The 16,321-nt window shown below is 45.3% G+C and overlaps 1 protein-coding gene across 1 annotated transcript in view; it reads right to left on the bottom strand.

Moving 5' to 3' along the window:
* Positions 1–156: 156 nt before the first annotated feature.
* The window catches only part of asz1 (ankyrin repeat, SAM and basic leucine zipper domain containing 1), a 55,361-nt gene continuing 39,196 nt past the window's right edge, over positions 157–16,321 (bottom strand). The window contains exons 12-13 of the mRNA XM_080475662.1: positions 8,465–8,578; positions 157–755 (exon numbers count right to left, since the gene is read on the bottom strand). Of these exons, the coding sequence (XP_080331788.1) occupies positions 588–755; positions 8,465–8,578 (282 nt within the window). The 3' untranslated portion in view covers positions 157–587. The remainder of the gene's footprint in view (positions 756–8,464; positions 8,579–16,321) is intronic.

Raw genomic sequence — 16,321 nt, 5'->3', positions numbered from 1 at the left:
TTCGTTGTGCTTGGTACCTCAACAGAGCGGTGACAAAAAAATCGACACTGTTGGTTATGGTTCTTTCAGTACTAGCCACAACTTTTTGTTCTGTGGGAACACACAAAAACCCACCCCGCCCCGTCCGGCACATACTGCCCGATGGGACTGTGGCTCAAGAGTGTGAAAGCAACCTGGGAGTAGTGGATATACACCCCAGGCCTGATTTATTAAACAAACACTGATCATACAGAAGAAACACAAAACTGAATTTATTTAGCCCATTACCCCGGGATGTTACACGCCAGACAGTTTTAGATGGCTAATAGTTACCAAAAAAATAGGATTTTTTAACACTTTCTCTCTTTCCTGCATCTGTTGGCTAATGGAGAGGATTTAAATTCAAACTGGTCCTATAACAGAAACTAACACAACATGAAAACAATTAAAATATAAACTAAAACACTAAGGTCCGACCCAGGAAACACTGCGGTCAAAGTAAAAGCGACCTCTTCCTCCAACACTTTGAAGACGGGTTGAAAACAGTCGATCAGTTTAAGACTCAGAACGAGCCGTCATGGCTTCGACTGGACTCATCCGGACCGGGATCAGAAGATGCTCGTGCACAGGAAGGAGGGAGTGTCTCCCTGGGTGGCGCCGTAAAGGAGCAGGATGAAGGAGGCTGAGCCCAGTGCCACCAGAGCAATCTGGGCCAGAGAGCGTCCTCTGTGGGCAGGACCAGGACCAGGAACCCCACCATCTCTGGATTCATCCATCTGAGAGGACACACACACACACACACACACACACACACACACACACACACACACACACACACACACACACACACACACACACACACACACACACACACACACACACACACACACACACACACACACACACACACACACACACACACACACACACACACACAGTCCGGATTAAAGTACTGGTATGAGTCAGGTTGAGTTAAACTGAGCGGGTGAGAATAGTGGGGGAATGCTGGGTGAGTGTGAGGCTCATGTCCAGGGTGACGGCATGTCTGGTCCCATCGTACACCGACTCAGACCGACACCAGAACCTGAGTCACTGGGACTTCCTGAGCCTTTGTGAACCAGGAGCGGAATCATCATATAGATCACAAGCTCGGGGTGGGTGATAAGGCAAATATATCATTTCAGGATTTTTTATAATAAAATCTTGATCCCAATTTTATCACGTTTTTTTTTTTTTTAACTTTATTTATAAAATGCGAGTCACAGACATGATATACCAAAGTGTGCACATTTTTCTTTCTTTTTTTTTTTTAACATTGACAAACCCCCCAAGCCTCTTGAATGATTAAAGTACAAGTATAATGACAGAATAGAGATAATAGAAATATATATGTATATGAAAAATATATAAGGGGAAAGAAAAATAAGTATAAACAAATATGTACATACATCTGCATAGTACATACCCTCATATATCGACACGTCCCCACACACATACCCCTATGTACACGTACAGATACACACCTAAACATATGAACCATGTATATACTCGGACACATCCGTTCACCTGCTTGAATAGCTGTCATTCGCCGTGCAGAATAGTTATCGATGGCTGCCTACTCCCTGGTTGTCAATGCGAAACAGTTATACTGCCATATTCTAGAGTGAATACTTTGTGGGGGTGGTCATCTGCCGCTGGTGGACCGACATAGAGGGAAGTAGAGCTCATATATGCCCCCACACTGGGTGCTTACTGAAACACTTCCTTAGTTTGGTTTAAAGAATCGTTGCCAAAATTTGGATAGTTTGGGACATGACCAAAACATGTGAGCACCTATTACAATTTTGATCAACTGTGTCTGGATAGAGCATTGAGAGTTTCTCCTTACTATAGTGTCGTCTGTGCAGGACCTTAAATTAGATGACAGAGTTTGGCACAGCTGGATGACGAGTTAACGGCCATTGAGGCCCCCTCCCAGAAGTCCTCAGAGAAATTTAGTTGGGAGTTCTGACTCCCAGTGTACCTTAATTTTTATTAACAATAGAGTCATTCATAGGAGAGAGTAATTTATAGAAGGAGGAGATGTGGCCTTTTGTTAAGAACCACGTCTATTCCGCTGGGTGTTGGAGTCTGTGGGAATGGCATAGTGTGTGTTTTTGCAAATCAGTCTCATCTATGACACACAGAGCTGTACTTCATCATACAGCAACGTCACACAAAAGTAAAGAAAATAGCAGATCTACAAGTTCAACACATTGTGAGGTTGTCCTTCGGCTATTTTCACGAATAATTACAATAAAGGAATGCAGGTTTTTGACATATAAAGTTTCCACCAAACGGCAAATACTTTCTGAACTACTAAGGATTGCGTATAACACACAAGACAACGTGGTAACACTGAATTCAATGTTCATTACTCCAACAACAACAAAAAACCAAGAACAAAAACATTCTTACTTTTGTAATTGTGGCTTTATTTCTGAGAATTTGCTTAAGTGCAATAAACACACCCAAAATATGAGCAATGGATGAGAGACACATATGCTCAACTTGGCCTCATGTGGCAGTAGGGTTGAGCAGTAATACTGTAATAACGTATCTCGCAGAATCCCAAAATTGCAGCGCATCAGTTTCATTACCGTCTTTAAAAACTTTTCTTTCTTTTTTTTTTTTTTTTCTAAATCTGCTGTGCATCTCGGCTTTAATGCTTAAACAACGAGTGTCTGTCCAGCACTTGTGTATGTGTGGTTGAGTTTTCAATTCAATGCAAATACAACTTGTCAGTAGGCTAAACTGTTTCTCTTGTGAAGATGACGGTTAATAAAGTATTTGGATGTCACTTCATCACGTGAAGCTCAGAAGGGAAAGTGAACACAAAATGACAAGCTGCCAGTTGGTCTCCAAAAAAATCTCTAAACGTCCACTGAGCTTGCTGGATGGAAATACTTTACCAAAACATCCCAGATTTATATAATATAGTTAGAAACTAGGTTCACGTATCAGTTGTTAGAGGATCACCGACAGCTGCAAGTAGTGCAGCAGATAAGTTAAACAATCACTCAAAATGTGATTAAAGCACCAAATATGGCAAAAATACTCCTTTGGGGCAACTTTTTCTATTTCTAATACGCTGGCCACCTATAATCCATGATGGCCGCCATTCTGGCTTGGAACTTGGCCGTTTTACCAGACAATCTCGCTGCGGTAACCGATTTAGTTGATCTTGGTGTTTAAAAGTAGGTTTTCAAGTATAGGGAATCCAAAAGTACAACATGTATTTTGAGTTGGAGGAAAGGCTTCATAAGGTCTCTGCTTTCGGGCCAACATGTCTAGTCTGGCTTCATCCACACCTGCAGCTTTACTGGACCCGTCATACGTCGTCACCACAAACCTTTGCAGCGTCTCCACTGGTTTGCTGAAGACCGCCTGGCAAACCTGGGATGAATGTCCTCAGGCTTCAGGATACAACATCACAGCCTGCGGAGGCATGGAAGAAAAGAACTCCTCTGCTTTTCTCCGGTCCAATGGAACGATGAAGATCATCCACAGGAATCCAGTTCATATTTTGTCTTCACCAAACGGCCACCCACAGCTGCTGTGCGCCAATCTCTTGAAGGGCTGGCAGAACACTGATCACGATGAACATCGGTGTCATTGACCATCAGGACTTTGCTGCCCTCTTCTGCTGCATTCCCGGCATGGAGGAAGACGTATTTGTCAGCTTCTTGATGATGACAAGGCGCCATACCATTCATGCTGACTACATGGTTCCTAGCAACATCATCTATATCTACATATTCGTGCACTTTTCTGAGCCAGGAAGTTGAACAGCTCAGTTTTGTTGTCATTGTCTCTCTGAGAGTTCTTAGAAGGTTATTAGTTATTCAGAAGTTCATAAATCAGATTCTTCATGGTCAAACTTGTATGATTTGGTACCAGAATCATCCATATTGGGCAAGTCCATTTTTACTGCAAAAAGTAATATTGTGGTGCCATATTGGGGAAAAAATGGCAGCCATCTTGGATTTCAGGTGGTCAGCATATATATATATATATATATATATATATATATATATATATATATATATATATATATATAGTAACACCTAAAGAGTATCTGTGCCATGTTTGGTGGTTGTGTCACATTTTGAATGATTCACCTGAAACAAATCCTTTATTTGCTGCACTAAAGTGGTCATCAGATAACATGACACCATATAGGTGACTGACTGTCCACACCGTAACACCTGACCGGAAACCTGTTTTCCTGGATGCTGCAGCGCTCAGAGATGATTCAGGACGGAGAGACAGAACCTTTCCAAAAACAGTTCAGGACCAAAGACTTATACCGGGATACTGTCGGAGCCTTTCACACAGCGAGAGTTCCATCCATCCATCCATCCATCCATCCATCCATCCATTTTCCTCCCACTTATCCGTTTCCGGGTTGCGGGGGTGTCAGTCTGGGCACCGTCACCCAGATCACATTGCACCGATTTAGAACCTTTCCTGTGGGTGGTGAGCCCACGTTGAGGTGGTGCCCAACGTGGGACATGAACCCTCTACCTTGAGATTGCTAGTCTCATGCTCTATCAACTGAGCTAGCCGGGGGCTACAGCGAGAGTTACATGCACTAAAAGCTGAATTTGGACAATCAGAGCAGATTCTCATCACGGTCAGCTGACAACTTGTTATTGACCGACAGCCAAACAGCTGGAATGACAGTGTCTTAGCTCTGTAGAAACTGCGGTTATATCATTTGGCTCTATGGAGGCTTCATATCAGGTCAGCTCACACACACTTGTGAATCAGTATAAAAGAGGAGGGAGGAGATGCTCCGTCTTTCCTCATAAACTAAAATTACATTATTAATTTGCATGTGACAGACCACACGACATTTTCGTCCCGTTATGTTTTCGTCAACAGAGGGCCATCTTTAGATCGTCACCGTCTCGTCATCGTCATGGAAAAAAGGGGCGTCAACAAAAACATTCCGCCATCTTTGACCAAAACACTGCGATGGACGTGGATCTTCTTTGATGGGACCAACTCGCCATTTCGCCTTCAGCCAGGCCTCCTCGCTCCACAACTAAAAACAGACACGCTCATAATTCACTTTGAATGGTCGGCCGGGTGCACGTGAACCTTCTGATGCATCGGCGCGTCATTATAGAACTGCAACATATGAAATGTGCTCTTCAGACGATTCCACAATGTCTCTGCTTTGTCAGATCGTCAACACATTCTAATCCTTCATGATCTAATATCGCACACCCCCATCACAAGCGGTGTGTTTTCTGTTCTGATGTAGAAACAGTCTTCATCTATAGCCACACTCTGGGTTCAGCCCATTGCAAAAACCTGCATCGGTCTCCATCACATACTGTAACAACAAGAGCAATCAAGAGATTTCGGACCTCTGCCAAGGGTCGACATGGACACAGGGAAATTAAACGTATTCCACATCCAGATCAACTGCCTTTACTCATTTATGTAGTTTAGTGATCACAGGACTTTATTTCATAAGTGGAAAAAACACAAGACAATATATTGCGAAATGAAAACGTTCAATTGTAACAATTATTTTGATCCCGATCAGCACCAAACTTTAATAGGTTCTTCTATTGATCAAAATCATTTAACAATCTTTATGGAGAGCTGCTCATTAGTTTTTGCGACATCTTGTTAACAGACAGACAAATAAACGTGGGGGATTTTATAACCTCCAAGCTTTCATTATTATAAATTCATTATTAAAATGTGTTTTACAGAAAAACTGCATAGTTACCATCCACTCATTTCATTTGTAAAGGTCATGCTTGAGAAAAGTATCCAGTGGTGCTTGAGATTTCTAGTGTTAGCCACTGCACCACCTTGTGGTACAAAGTGGGAATACAGGCATTATGGAGGAAAGGTCGGTTGAATTTTCTTCACATAAAATCAGTTTTGGTTGATTATGTTACGCTGTTCTGTAAGATTTCACTTTAGTGTTTTAGATTGGTATTGAATTGGAAAAGATTAACCAAAAAACTGTTCAGAACCAGAGGAAATGTTACTTTGTGTTTACCAGGTACGTGCAGGTCTACAACATCTTTGATTTACAACTAAAGACTCTGTACTCCAGCAACCCGATTGGTATTTGTTAATGAAGTCATTTACTCCCAGAATATACAGTGATGAAGATTCTGTTCATTAAATCAGGTGAGGCGATAGAGAGACGCAATTAAATTGTGTTCAATGTCAGCAGAATCTGGACTGAATATATAATGTTTTGCCTCCAGACCAGAAGAGGACAGTAAAGTGTCTCAGTAAACTTAGACAACGTCTGCGTTTTCGTTTTCAGAAAAGTTAAAAATTTACACAGCAATGTTTTGAAAACACTGTCTGTTTCCATGGAAATGGCAGAAACTCTGAAAACAATGTAGTTTTCATGTTGTGCCACTAGTGGGCGCGGTTTGGTTTTGTAATGAGACCACACACACACACATGCATACAGAGAACAATGCACTATAGATGGGTCTTGCTTTTGGCATTTTGTTGTATATTTCACTTGGGGGCATGCTAAAATGGACTAATGGTGAGTTTTGTGGGGATTGTTTTGTACGTTCCAACCTTTTTAGGTTTTTTAAAAAATATATTGAATTTCCATATTGAATTTGTGTTGTGGTTGTTTGTGGATTACTATGCTGTTGTTTTACTGGGCTGGCCACTCCATATCAAACTTGGCTGATCTAAACGATGACATGCATTTGTGGGATGAGCAGCAGAGCTGAATATGTGGAAATGATAAGATATTGATAAATATCCTCTGCTGATATCTGAATGATTGAAGTGAATATTGAAGTGAGCCCTCCTGCTCACGGGCGTCTGCAGCCTGGTGCAGCCACACTCTGCTGTGGGAGGGAACCACTTCTTCGAACACCATCGCTCTCTGGTTGTTATGGTCACTGTGATGTAAACAGCAACAGGCCGATCACACACACAAACATGTTTTTACACTGTGGGAGGAAACTAAATGCACACTAAATGAACATGCAGACTCCACACAGAAGGGCCACCAGCCCGACCTGGATTTGACCCGGGGACCTTTTCCCTCCACTAGAACGTTGGATCACTGTATCTCTGCATCACCTGAAGTACCAGAAGCTCAAAACAAGATTCAACAGCAAAGAAAAGCTGTTTTGTTTTTTAAGTGGGCCAACCCGACCCTCAGCTCCCACAAACACATGTTCCTAACAAATATTGCACCATTGAAAAGAGATATAAGCAGAGAAATAAGGAGAAACAATCCACCAAACAGACATTTCCGTGTGATTGTCGTGACTATTTGAAGGCCTTGTCCTCATGCTGTGTTCGAATGGACAGTCGTTGAGGTAAACAGTGGAAACACTGACGTCTGACCATGAGGCGGTGCTGAGCAGCTCTCCTTCCCCCTGAATTCACACTGCGAGTGTCAGTTTGTGGACTGAAAGATACAACTAGAAGCTTTAGAAAGCAAGGGGACACAGATTATTTGCAAGTTGCCCCTCCTCCAATAGGGTGTCACAGTTTGATGCCAGCAGCACCTTCATCTATAACTTCTCTAACATTCTCCCCACGTCTGCCTGCCAGCCCTCTCTCCCTCGCTTAAACTCTCTCACCCCCCCCCTCCCCATCGTCTGTGTGCTGACAAGCTCGTGTCACAGCGGTGCTGACTTATGGGCTGTGAGGACTCTGCCTGTCAGGAACGAGCGCACACGCACACACGCACACACACACACACACGCACACGCACACACACATACCTGTCAGAGCATGTTCATGTTGCTTTTAATCCCCTGTACTCAGAGAAGAACTTCAGCAGTGTATGAGAAGAATTAAAAATGTTGGTGTTTCTGACCTACAAAATGCTGCAATTTAACTCGTATTCTGTAAAAATAAATAAATAAATAAATAAATAAATAAATAAATCTTTCTGCAAATCTGGTTCCATTAATCCAAATTCAGGTTTATAACAGGAGGTGTCTCAGACATAAGGCCCGTGGGCCAACACCGGCCAGAAAGAGGCTCCAATCCGGCCAAACCATCAAGAAAATGGGAAAAGTTTCAGAGAAACTTTTCAGCAAAATATAAAGATTTTTCAACAAATTTCTTAAGCGTAGCAACACAACACTGAGACTTGAGCTGAGATATCAGTGATGCTGCTGTGAAAGATAGCTAACTAGCATTAGCCTCAAAGCCATGCTGTCAGGGGGAGTTTGTGAAATCAAGTCTATGTTACAGAGGAAAGGTCCCAGTGGTTCAGAGAACACCAGGTTGAGTGGACCACGACCACTGTGTGTGTGTGTGTGTGTGTGTGTGTGTGTGTGTGTGTGTGTGTGTGTGTGTGTGTGTGTGTGTGTGTGTGTGTGTGTGTGTGTGTGTGTGTGTGTGTGTGTGTGTGTGTGTGTGTGTGTGTGTGTGTGTGTGTGTGTGTGTGTGTGTGTGTGTGTGTGTGTGTTCCCACCTGGCAAAGCAGATTGAGGAGGCAGGTGATTTCCTTCTGCAGGTCTTTGGTCTGCATTATGAGCTGTTTGCACGCGGCCCCGGCCTCCTTGTTTGGATCCAGCGAGAACACCAGCTACTCAGAGAACCAGAGACAGTGGACACATGGAGGCAGGGTTACGGGACTGAGGCAGGATTAACAGAGAAGAGACAAAGAGTTCTTTGGGTGAGAAAGTCTTACGTTTTGACAAGGATTTAAAAAGGGTTGTTAGAGCCCAATATGTAACAACGACCCAAATTGTTATAAAATACACGGCTCAAAAAAATAAAGGAACACTAAAATAACATCCTAGATCTCAATGAATGAAATGTTGCAGTTAAAAGTCTTTATTCAATGTACAGTAGAGTGCGTTGAGAACAAAATAACATAAAAATGATCAATGTAAATCAAAACTATTATCCCATAGATCTATGGATTTGGAATTCTATCAAAATAAAAGTGGAGAATCACATTGCAGGCTGAGCCACCGTCAAGTAAAATTCCTCCAGACGAGTCAAAATGAGGCTCAGTAGTGTGTGTGGCCTCCCCGTGCCTGTAGGACCTCCCTACAACGCCTGGGCATGGTTCTGATGAGGCGGCAGATGTTCTCCTGAGGGATGTTCTCCCGAGGGATGTCTTCCCGAGGGATGCTCTCCCGAGGGATGCTCTCCCGAGGGATGTTTTCCCGAGGGATGTTCTCCCGAGGGATGCTCTCCCGAGGGATGCTCTCCCGAGGGATGTCCTCCCAGATGTGGATAAAAGCATCAGTCACCTCCTGGACCGTCTGTGGCCAACGTGTGGTTGGAGGATGGAACCAGACATGATGTCCAGATGAGCTCAGTTGATTCAGGTCTGGGGAATGGGCAGGCCAGTCCAGAGCATCAATACCTTCCTTCATCATGAAAGAACTGTTGACACACTTCAGCCACATGAGGCCTGGCATTGTCCTGCATCAGAACAAACCCAGGAACCACTGCACCAGCATCTGGTCTCACAATGGGTCTGAGGATCTCATCCCGGTACCTCATAGCAGTCAGGGTACCTCTGGCTAGCACATGGAGGGCTGTGGGCCATCCAAAGAAATGCCTCTCCACACCATTACTGACCCTCCACCAAACTGCTCATGCTGGAGGTTGTTGCTGCAGCAGAACGTTCTCCACGTTCTCCAGACTCTGTCATGTCTGTAACATGTGCTCAGTGTGGAGCTGCTCTCATCTGTGATGATCACAGGGCGCCAATGGCCAATCTGACAATATTGGTGTTTCCTGGCAAAAGCCAATGGCCTTGCACGGTGTTGGGCTGTAAGAACAGCCCCCCCTTGTGGACGAGGGCCCTCATAGCACCCTGGTGAAGTCTGTTTCTGATAGTTTGAGCAGAAACATCACATTAGTGGCCTGCTGAGGTCTTCTTGCAGGACTCCTGCAGTGCTCCTCCTGTTCCTTCTTGCACAAAGGAGGAGGTAGCAGTCCTGCTGCTGGCTTGTTGCCCTCCTACGCCCCCCTCCACGTCTCCTGGTGTCCTGGCCTGTCTCCTGGTATGTCCTCCATGCTCTGGACACTGTGCTCGGAGACACAGCAAACCTTCTTGCCACCGCTCACATTGATGTACCATCTTGGATGAGCTGCTCAACCTGAGCTGGTTGTAGACTCGCCTCATGCTGCCTCTAGGACACTAACAAAATTCAAAAGTGAGCAGAACATCAGCCAGAAACGACGAGAACCACGTCATGGTTTGTGGTCACCACCTGCAGAACCACTCCTTTATAGGATTTGTCTTGCTAATTGCCTCTCATTCATTTGCACAACAGGAGAAATTGATTCACAATCAACCTGTCCTAACAGGACAGGTTGATTTCACACCAGTGTGATTTACTTGGAGTTATTGTGTTGTTCAGGGGTTCCCTTTATTTTTTTGAGCAGTGTATGATGTAATAAAACCCAAAATGTGACAACTGGTCAATAATGTACCAAGATGCTGAGCCTCAAACCCCAAAAAACTTTTCAATATTACTTTATGGGGAAAGATATCTTTCCCCTAATAGTGTAATAATTTCATTACATCATGAAGTGAGTCGGTGATTTATGGATTGGACTTGAACTTGACCTACTTCAATTTGAATAACACTGAACGAATAAGATAGGTTTTTTATTTTTTTACATAGATCTATATGCAGTTTATGGTATCTATGTTTCATTGCTGTTGCCCAAGTCATTTATGGTCTTCTGTTCTCTATAATCTGTAATCTATTTTTCCAATCATCAGTAAAAAATAATGTACAAACATTAAACGGACCACAATTAAATTCTTGTTAAACCTTTTTACGTTATTGGCCAGTTATTACATTTTTGGTTTTATAAAAAGAATTTTAATTACATTTCGGGCTCAACACATTTGTTACATTATCTACCAGTTATTACATTGTGAGGTTTATTACATTATATTTTATTACAAATTTTGTCGTTGTTACATATCTAACATATCATATAACATATCGCTAACAAAGATATAGGGCTGAAACAACTAATCTATCTAATAGATTAAAATGTATTTTTAAAATAGGTTCCAACTAATTTAGTCATCAATTAGTTGGTTAATGAAATTATCAAAAATGTTTAACAAAGCGGCCTGTCATGATTCTGCATGTTCCTAAACTGTCGCTGGCTTAAGAAGAACAGACCTGAGACGAATTAACACAATTATTCTGTTGGAGCCAAAATCCTTTGTTCACTCACCCTCATGAGGAAGGGGGGGGGGGCGAGGAGGGGGGTGAGCCACGTTTCTTTGAGAACAAAGAAACCATGTGCTCAACCCTGGAAAATTCGCCATTGATCACATGACCCCCCCCTGGGGGGGCCCCCGGGTCCCCCCTCCTCTAGCTGCGGCACTGCGGCTCGACGGCAGGGGGACCCAAAATCCCGTCATCACCGGGTCACCGGCCCGGTGACGCGCAAGCCAACCCCGCGTGGATTGGCTGAACCACGGCCAACGCCGCGGGGAGCCCGGAAGACATCATAACGGTATAAATTCAGGCCCGGGAAGAGATCCAGCCTCTTCCAAAACGAAATCGCGTCAACCCAGACGCACCTTTTCGTAAGGAGACAAAGCGCCTCGTGTTAACGCACCTGGACCGGGCCTGAATTTTCTTCACCTCGCTGGACGAGCTCAAGAAAAGCGGGAATTCCCTTTATTTTTGGTTTCCCCTTCTTTTTTTCTTCCCCCTTTTTGTTTGCATCATCCGGACCCCGAGCGCGCGCTGCAACCGCACGCTCGTCTGCAGACCGACCTGAGCATCGCTTCTTCACCCCCCCCCTCACCGCAAGAAGCTGCTGATCGCCCCTCGGATCACACTACGGGTTTCCCCTCCGTAGTCCACGTCAGGTCTCTATTTTCTGGGACGCCAGAGAACCGCCCGCGGCCACAAATCGACGGATTTCACCTGGCCACGGAAGCACGTTTCCCCCTCGTCCAACCAAGTAAGGCTTAGAGTCTGGGCAGGAATTAGAATAACGTGATATTATTATTGCTGTGTGTTTATTGTTGGTACTTGTAACTTTGGGACGCCGATCCCTGTTTCTGAGTACTTTTGTGTCTACGCGTGGACGGCCATCCACGCGAATCATCGCACGCACGCGCGAGCCTCCTCATCCTCAGCTCACGCTTCTGCTCCCAGAGTCCATATCTGCCTGAACAGCCGTTTTTGGACTCTGTACGTGTAGCTGAGGCGGTCGCGTCAGTGTACACAGTCAGACACCCCCTCCTCTCTCCTCTCTCTCTCTCCTCTTCTCCTCTGTTTCCCTGTTCACTAACCAGCGCACGGTACGGCCGCCGCTGCCTCCAAGCGCCTCCTTTCAGTGCGTCCCTGGGACCGTGTGTAGTTCACTGCGGCTCGGATTTCTCGGCCACAAGGAATCCGGCGCGCTCCCGACGGCTACGGCCCGTGCGGAGCTCAGGGACGTCACGCTATCCCAGGCAGAGCACGCCGAGCGCCTCTGGTGACCGGGTGGGTAATCACATCGATTTCCTCGCCGGGTCGCCGAGCCGTTTGGCGCCCTCTGGTAGTCGCGTGGGTAATTGCAACCGCTCGTACCGCCATCTGGTGGTTGCATTAAGTCATCACAACTGCCCCGCGCGCCGACGCGCACCTAGTGGCCAGATCGGGTGATTACACCGGACCGCCGACGTCTACCTCCCTCTGGTGGACGTTCGTGGTCATTACCCTCTCACCAAGTCACGCCCCTTTCGCTCCACAAACCCGCACACACACACACACACATCGCTCCCCACACTCGAACACACACACACCCACTCACACACATCGCTCCCCCACACTCGAACACACACACACACACACACACACACTCACACACACACACACACACTTTATTAGCTGGCTTTGTTTTGTATTGTGTTGTTTTATGAGATCTTGCTTGATGTTTATTGATTAGATGTGATTCATAGATTGATGATTTAGGAATAGACGTTTGTTAATAAACACTTAATAGTTGAATTGAACGATTCTTGGTGGTTTTTGTGTGCTTTTCAGCGACAACTGCTGGTTGTAACAGTCAGTGCTCGGATTTACAGCCTTCCTTTCCTGCTTCAGTTAAATTGCGATTATCATTTCAATCAGAAATAATAATTTAAACATTTTAATTGAACTTTCTTTTTTTAAGACTGATGTTTCGTTTAAGACCCTAACTTCAGCTGGTGCCCCGACTTTGATTAAGTAACGGTAATATTCAATTGATTAATAGTTTGAATGGTTTAAATCAATTTCAATGATTTTAACGCTTTGGGTAATTTAACACACCTAGGAGGCGTTGGCGAATGAATGCAGGTTTTCCACGGGAATAACCCGCATTGCTTTTAAATAATTTTAAGTGTTTCATCGCATTTTCTGTGGTTAATTACCCGCACTATTATTGATTGATCTGTTACCCAGTTAACCTAATCACAACTTGAATTGTCTCTAAGCTATTGTTCATTTATTTTTGTTGCAGATAGATAATTTGTATGCTTTATTAATTAATAAATTAGTCAATTTATTCAATTAATACTCAAGAGTGCTTTTAATCATTTTTAAGTGGTTTTCGTGCATCTCAGCATCCAATTATCCAGTATTATTAATTCATAAAGCGCAAGTTTATCCAATTAATAATCCTAACTGCATTTAATTCAATTTCAGTGGTTTAGCTCATTCAAATAACTCATTGTATTTAATTAGTAAACCCCGACTTTACTTAATTAATTCCAACTCCTCCTTGATTACTCCCGATTGTTATTAGATAAATAACCAAACTTGTTTGATTAACAATCCATTCTAAATTACTTGCAGATCACCTTCGGTGGTCCACTCCACCGAAGTAATTCAGCCTCCCCTCAGTTATTGACTTACAAATCGCAGGTTTGTTTCATTGATAACTTGAATCATAGGTTGCTCTCCGTAATTTAATCATCACTCGTAATCAAGTACCGTTGTTCATTGATAGGTCAATAGCCATTTGTGACGCCTTCGCAGCTTGAGCTTTTCCCCGGTTACTCCAGCGAGTCGCCTCCTGTGGGTCCACAGGCGCTTCGGTAGGTCACGCCACTGACCCGCAGTTGTCAACAAAGGAGTGACCCGTCACGCCTGTTGACCGGTCGTGCCACTGGTGGACCGCCTTCGCGATTGGACCCCGTGGAGGTTCCTCCCGTCAGGCGACCCTTTTTAGCTCAAAGCTGTTGGCCGATAACTGACTATTTACTCCAATCAACCTTTATAGCTTTGCATAACTTACACTTGGTACATTACCTTAGTAATCTATTACTCCAGTAATCCATTACTTTGGTGGCCTACCGCTAGTGATCAGTAATTGTCAACCCGTAAATAACAATTTACTTCTGTTTGGCGATTCGTTTATATGTAAATTACCTCTGACAGGGTAGAACCTTCCGGTAGCCTACCACTAGGGTAATTTGCATATTCTGATCACACGCTGACCCCAACATAATGGTGCCCCGTGTGAGGCTGTTGTAAACCAGCATTGTTACGAATAACTGCACAAAATAATCCTGAATCGTTCACTTAAGGTGTAGCCGTTAACTTTATTCTCCCAGAATTGGTTTTCAAGATACACTTTTTCAGCACTGTCGAACAAAGTCACTTGTGGTGTGAAATCAGTTGTGAAGTGGTTAGTGCCTTGCTTTCCCTGCATTCTACGCATGATTAACACGCTGTGTTAAGATTTCTGACTACGATTAATAGACACTAACAATATTGCTCGCCAAGGTGTTAGACGCATCTGACTAACTTGGATAGGGTGCAGCTCGAGCAATTAACGAAACCGAGAGGTTTGTAAGACACAGGTACAGCCGTTACCTGTGCAGTAGCAAAGCTAATTTGCCGTTAACCACAGCTAACGTTGTTGACTTCGGGCGTAAATCTCAACCACTCAATGGAGGGTAAGAGTTCCCGGGCACAGGGAGCCGAGGCTCCGCCGGTGCTAACTGAGCCGGCCATACGAGACGTGGTGTCCCACCTCGTCCGTCTCTCCTTGGAGGAGAAAGCAAATCTCGAACGCTACAGCGTTGAGATTTGCGAAGAAAAGATCCGAGAGCTGGTAAGTTTTGTCAACAACCCAGGGGACAAGCCGGCACGTACAGTGCCGGACGTCCTGGGCCAGATCAGCCTGCTCTACCAGCGTAGAGCAGAGCTACAGTCAAAGGAGGCGGAGGAGCGTACGGATCGGCTGCGTCTGGACAACCAGAGGCTATCCAAGGACAACGCTCGCCTCCGACAGGAGCTGGACGCCTCCAAGGACGAGGATCAGCCTTCAGAGCCCGAGAAGCAACGGGCTCTGCCTCCTCATAAGGAGACGAAGGTCGATGAGTGCACACTAGAGAGTGAGCCTCAGATCCAGGAGTTAAAGGAAAACCTAGAAGAAGCTCAGTCGCTAATCGCGATGGGCATGGAGAGGGAAGAAAATCTCCGACACCAGCTTTACACTGCCACCCTAGGTGCGCAACGTGACCCTAATTGGGGTCGTCGTAATCTGGCTTCGCCAGAGAGGTCTGGCACTATCGACTCCTCATGCGCCACAACGCAGAGGTATGACGCCTCATATAGCTTAGATGGTGATTCTTTTCAGCCCACGCGCAGCCGCAGCACGGTGCGCTTCGACGACTCCGCCACTCCTTCCCATCTGCAGCCCCCACGCGACGCTAGCAGTCGGGAGCAGGGGTCCAGGAGGGTGCCTCTACACCCCAGTAGACCTCCCTTGTATGGCCCTAGCGGCCCCGACCCGCGTCAGACAGCAGTCCACGGGGAACTGTCGTCAGAGGACTCTGACGGCCCCAGTCCCGTGAGGGGGTGGGATGTCCGGACCCGCCAGCTCGAATCCCTCGCAAAGGACATCGAACGCTTTGACCCGAGCAACAAGGACGCGAGTATCGAGGACTACCTCCGTGAGGTTGAACGCTGCCTCCTCGACATCGCACGTCCTTCCATGCGGGAGAAGCTAAAGCTTCTCTGGAAAACAACGTCCAGAACAGTCCATGTTTTCATGGAATCCCTGCCGCCAGACACCCGAGACCGGTACTCCACCCTCTGCCAGGCTCTCCGGGAAGAGTATTCATTGTACAGTGACCCTGCTTCGGCAACGTTTGGTGCATTCGCGATCACCCAACGGAAGTCTGAACCTCCAAAGGAGTATTACAGGCGCCTACGAGTGGCCTACTTCCAAGGCCGCAATGCACCGGGGTTGGAGGAAGATCACGCCTTCAAGTCTCTGTTTGTCAACAACCTCCACGACAGTGGGAGGTTCGATGTGGCTCTATTTTGCAGGACCGCCAAACCCACCA

The sequence above is a fragment of the Lipophrys pholis genome (assembly GCF_963383615.2).
Source record: "Lipophrys pholis genome assembly, chromosome: 11".
In the NCBI taxonomy this organism is placed as follows: domain Eukaryota; kingdom Metazoa; phylum Chordata; class Actinopteri; order Blenniiformes; family Blenniidae; genus Lipophrys; species Lipophrys pholis.
This window is presented reverse-complemented; position numbering and strand designations above follow the sequence as displayed.